General features: G+C 55.5%; 2 protein-coding genes across 2 annotated transcripts; one reads left to right on the forward strand and one right to left on the reverse strand.

Annotated features, from left to right (window-relative positions):
- Window positions 1-321: 321 nt before the first annotated feature.
- On the reverse strand, window positions 322-2719 carry PNRC1 (proline rich nuclear receptor coactivator 1). The gene is made up of 2 exons (XM_080614649.1): window positions 2128-2719; window positions 322-1484 (listed from the first exon to the last, which is right to left on the reverse strand). The coding sequence occupies exons 1-2, from the start codon at window positions 2554-2556 to the stop codon at window positions 1044-1046; spliced, it is 870 nt and encodes a 289-aa protein (XP_080470775.1). The 5' UTR covers window positions 2557-2719; the 3' UTR covers window positions 322-1043.
- On the forward strand, window positions 2557-4273 carry BORCS6 (BLOC-1 related complex subunit 6). Its single transcript, XM_080614648.1, is given in 2 exon segments — window positions 2557-2817; window positions 2820-4273. Coding segments are annotated over 2 exon segments (1209 nt in total). The 5' UTR covers window positions 2557-2612; the 3' UTR covers window positions 3824-4273.
- The last annotated feature ends 636 nt before the right edge of the window (window positions 4274-4909 follow it).

Consider the following 4909-nt stretch of genomic DNA (forward strand, 5'->3'; position numbering starts at 1 on the left):
TGAACTAGTTTCATAACCACTATGAAAATAGTTAGGAGCACTGCGGCATGAATCTGAATGCGCAACTGCCCAACTTTCTTAAAATCTGAATTCTCACGAACCAAAAGGATAAGGAAGCTAAAATTACATATCACAAAACATTTTTTAAGACAAGGAATTCTTATTGAGCTACCAAAGTTCTTAATTAATTCCACAGCTAAAAGCTGAGAAGGACAAAATGTTCCTACTGTTCACTAGAAGACAACCAAGTACTTTAAATTCACATACTTAAATTAACACACACACACACACACACACACACACACAAAGAAAGAGACATGCTTAAGGGGAGGCCAAATTGTTTTATTTGATTTTTTTAGTAACCAATTGGATTTTTGGCAGAAAGCTCTGCTATTTTCTGTTGTTGTGTTGGTGTGGGGTATTTCTTTTTTTTTTTTTTTTTTTTTTTTCTTCTTTAAAGGAATCAGCAGTGCTCGAATTTATGGGTTGGAATTTTGATCAAATTCCAGTTAATTTCAAAAACAAACAGATGAACAGAAATTCCAGATACCATTTCCAGAACAAAGAGCAAAACTTCACATTTGTATGAGAATTCCATGTTTGGGTATCGATTGGGACACAGCATGTAAAACTATTGTCAGTAGTGCATGAGCATTCACATTTGATCTGGAACCTTAAAATCAGAAAGCTGTACTCTCCTTCCAAAATTTTTGTTACCTTGTGCAAATCAAGTCAAGTCTTCATGTGTCAAGTACACACTTAAAATTGTCCATATTTTATATACAAGACATCTACCATTCAGGCAGTGCAAAATACATCCTTTCATAACAAAACTAAAATGTACCTCTCAAAGTATGAACAAGAATATACACATAATACATGATGTACACTATTTACACAACCATAAAAAATATAATACAAGGAATTTTTTAAATGCGATTATAAGACTTGACAATCTTTTGCAAATTTAGTTGCAACAAGGCATGTTAAAGTTTCCTAGATGGAGTTTTCTCTTTGCCAATGACTCAAAGAGGACTTGGAAACTAGGCTTGAACTTTCAGGAGAGTTTTCAAGTGGACTGCCATCAACTCCCGGTTTTGGTCGGACAGTTCAGCTGTGCCACCCACCCAGTGGCTGGGAGGCTTCGGAAGGACACTGGGAGATGGCGGGTCACTGAATTTTGCCCCAGCGTAACTTTCTTTTTGGCTCGCTTCCGCTACGGTGATTGTTTTCTTGGACTTGGCATTTCTGAAGTTCTCTGTGTTTTTAAGTGGCTTTTTCTCCTGCTTCTGAATCACTTCCGGCGACACAGAATCTTGCCAAAAGTTCTCTATCTTTTTTGCCGAGGTGATCTTTGTCAGCGGCATGTTACATTTACTCTTTTGCCTGTTAATCTTTGGTTGTTCACACAGATGTAAACTGTGAACAGGCTGGCTGTAGGGGACGGCAGCCTTCTCAGTCTTTCCCATCTTGTTCTTTAAGAACTGCGGAGACAAAGAACTCGCGTCAACGTGCCACCCCTCTCCTCAAGCGGTACCTCCCCACACAAAGCACCGCCGCCGGGGCATCTGCAAGCACCGGCGACTCTGGGGGACGCTTCACGCAGGGAGGCGGAGGAGAACAAGGAGCCTCTCCCCGCACCACGCCTTGCACAACTCCTCCGTTATCACGTAGGCGGCCGTGTCAGCGCCAGCCAGCAGCCGGGCCGACACCACAGCCCCGTCCGCCGGCGTCAACAGCTCACCGCCTGCCTTCCCTCCCCTGCCACCATGGGGCGCTGCGCCCCGCGCACGTCCCGCCCTGCGCGCTCAAGGGGCCGCGGGCGCGAGGCCAGCAGGCTAAATCCGGCTGTTGCTGGGCGCAACGCCGGCCGCCGATTGGTGGCGCCGACCAGCCAATCGCCGGCCGCGGTTCCTCACTCTCCCACCTCCGGGCTCCGTCCGAGCGGGCGTAACGGAAAGTCTCTGTCCCCTCCCTTCCCCGTCCCTTCACAGGCAGATAGGGGCCGAGCCGCCCGCCGACCCCCCTCCGGCGGGGAGGAGAGCGGCCTCCCGGAGTGCGGGAGAAGAGAAGGGGGGAAAAAAAGGGCAGAAGAAGTGATCAGAAGTAGCGGAGCCCCGTGTTTACCTCCTTCCTGAGGGGTTTGCTGGGCGCGGGTCTCGAAGGGGTGGGCGCGGGGGGCTCCTCTGCGGGGGCTGTTACCGCGCCGGGGGCGGTGGAAACCGCTGACGCAGGGGGAGCGCTAAATTCGTCCGGGCCGTGCATGCCCAGCGGGGTTTTTCTCCCCAGGCCGGCGCGATGCTGTTGGTACTGTTGGTAGCGGCTTGGCAGGAGCCCCGCGGGGCTGGGCCGGATCTTTCCCTTCCTCCGCCGGACTCTCCTCAGCGCGGGCCGTGCGCTGCCCCCCGGGCCCGCCAGGCAGCAGCTAGGCTGGTTCTCACAGTTGCTGTCCCCTCGCCTGAGGCGCTGGATAAGAGCGGAGGGCAGCCGCCTGGGGTCTTCGGTGCCTGCCGAGATCCGAGCCAGGAAGGGCGGCGGCGCCGTGGTGGTGACCATGGTCGGACGTGGGTACCCAGAGCTGTACCGGGAAGAGGGGTCGAGCCCAGGAGGGAATGAGAGGGTCGGGTCGCTGGGGAGTATCTGCCCGGGCTTTGTGGGCTGAGATGGTGGCGCAATTGGATCCGCCGCTAGGAGAACATGGCGGGGGAGTGAAAAGAGCACCTACCAGCGCCCCGGTGTTGTTACCCGAGTGGGCACACCCCTTTCCGACACGGCACCAATCGCTATGTGAGGAGAGAGCGAGCGGCACGCCTCTCCACTGGCTCCGCCAATCCCGACGAAACGGCTGCATCTCTGGCCCCGCCTCTGCCAATCAGAAGCGACACAAACACTTAGGGTCACGCCCGCTTCCGCAGGCAGCCCAATCGGAGCAGACACAAACAGCGGGCACGCCCCCGTCTCCGAGTCACGGGCCCACAGTGCGAAGCGAAGATACGGGACGGGCGGTCCTCCTTGTGAGCGCCACCGGCCAATCAGACGGCACAAAAACAGGGCCGGACATGTCCCCACTCGCCCCGCAGCCAATCGAGGGGGACGTAAACAGGCAGTGGTGCGCCCCCTGGTGGTCGGCGGCGCACTGGCGAGCAGGCACGCGTCGCCTGCTATGGAGGGGCCGGCTCCGGGGCCGGGGCCCGGGCCCGCGGTGGCCGAGCTCCCAGCCGCGGCGGAGGAGAGACCCGGTGGCGGGGCGGCGGGCCAGAGACGGGACGAGCGCAGCCTGGAGGCGCTGAGCCTGGCTGCTGGCGGCGGGGGAGCGGCGGCGGTGGCGCGGCAGCAGCTGCCGGAGGGGCGGCGGGCGACTCTGGCGAGCGCCCTGGAGCTGGAGGGGACGGTGCTGCGCGAGGGGCGCCTCACTCAGTTCGTAGCCAACAACCTGGAGCGGCGGATCCGGCTGAGCGGCGCCCCGCGGGGAGAGCTCCCAGCGGCGGCGGGGGGCGGTGGCTCCATCCCCGCCATCGACCCCGGGGCGCTGCAGGACGTGGTGGCCCTGGCCGGGCAGGTGGCGGCACAGGTGGACGAGCTGCTGCGCAACGTGCACTGCGGGTTGCAGGCCTTGACGGCCCTAAGCGTCGGCTGCATCCAGACCTACCGCGACGGCGTGGAGAGCCTGGGCGAGGCGGCCGACCTCAGCATCCGCGCCATGTACGCGCTAGTAGCGCGCTGCGAGGAGCTGGACCGCGCCATGCAGCCCGTGCCCGCCCTGGCCAAGCGCATCCGCGACATGAAGGGCACCCTGGAGCGGCTGGAGGGGCTCTGCAAGTAGCGTCGCCCCGGCGGGGGTCGCCGCCCCGCCGCCCTTCTACTGCCACCAGTGCGTTGAGCGAGGAACCGCCGGGGCTGCCGTCGCTGTGCCAGTGGCGCGGCCGCTGGGCCTGCTCCGAGCGCTGGACGGGGCTTGGCCGCCCTGACAGGCCCCGGCTCGGCGGCTGCCCGCTCTGCCAGGCCTTCCGCCGGGGCTGCCGACGGCCCTCCTTCAGGCGGCAGCTCTCTCTTCCCGGTAGACCGGCCGCCAGGCCCGCTCTCCACCTGTACAGCCTTCCTCTCCCTCTGTGCCCCGTACGTGACCAGCCGAGATCCGTAGCCAGTTCGCTGGTATTAATGTGGAGGAAGTGAGATCTTTGCAACTGATGAAGGAAAAGGGCCTAGTTGAAATCGCGGGGTAAATGGCAGATGGTGATTCTTAGCTTCAGCTCATTAAAGAATTTGGATTCCACATGCCTTATGCTTTCTATTTATTGAGGGCTAGGAAAAACTAACCAATCTTAATGAAAAGCAGCTGTTAATATTTGGTTTTAAACCAGATTTGAAATTGTTGGGAACACTTGCTTGCTGCTTACAGGCATACATGCTTATTTGTAATTGACTTGGTGCCTCATGAGTAATTCTCACTTGTGCTGTTACAGCAAGTAAGCACTCAGAACGCTGCTTTCTCTTACAGGACACAATTTTAAGAGAAGAGGAAATTTAATATATATATATAGCAAAGGCGCTTACAGAGAATATAAAATCCATGGAATATAATTGAGATTCAGATAACAAATCTACATGCAGAGTTCTAAATAAAAGCCTTCAGATAAAATGTGCTTTGCCTTTGTTAGTCTCTGCTGTTTTTTCAGTGTAGAAGTTTAAATGGCATCCCTCTGAAATGATCCTGTGATTTTGTTGTGGGGCTTGTGTTGGTTTGCTTTTCAATTGGGAATATACCTATTTAATTAGATGAGGAATATGTGACATGCGTGTATGACTGACATAAAATGGGTACTTTCGGGGAATGTATAACTTGAAGCTTTTGTATGTGCATCACTGTATGCAGAAGTGATTTTGCTGTATCAGTAAGTGTTTCCTCTGA

Source organism: Psittacula echo, assembly GCF_963264785.1.
Source record: "Psittacula echo genome assembly, chromosome: 4".
Classification (NCBI taxonomy): Eukaryota; Metazoa; Chordata; class Aves; order Psittaciformes; family Psittacidae; genus Psittacula; species Psittacula echo.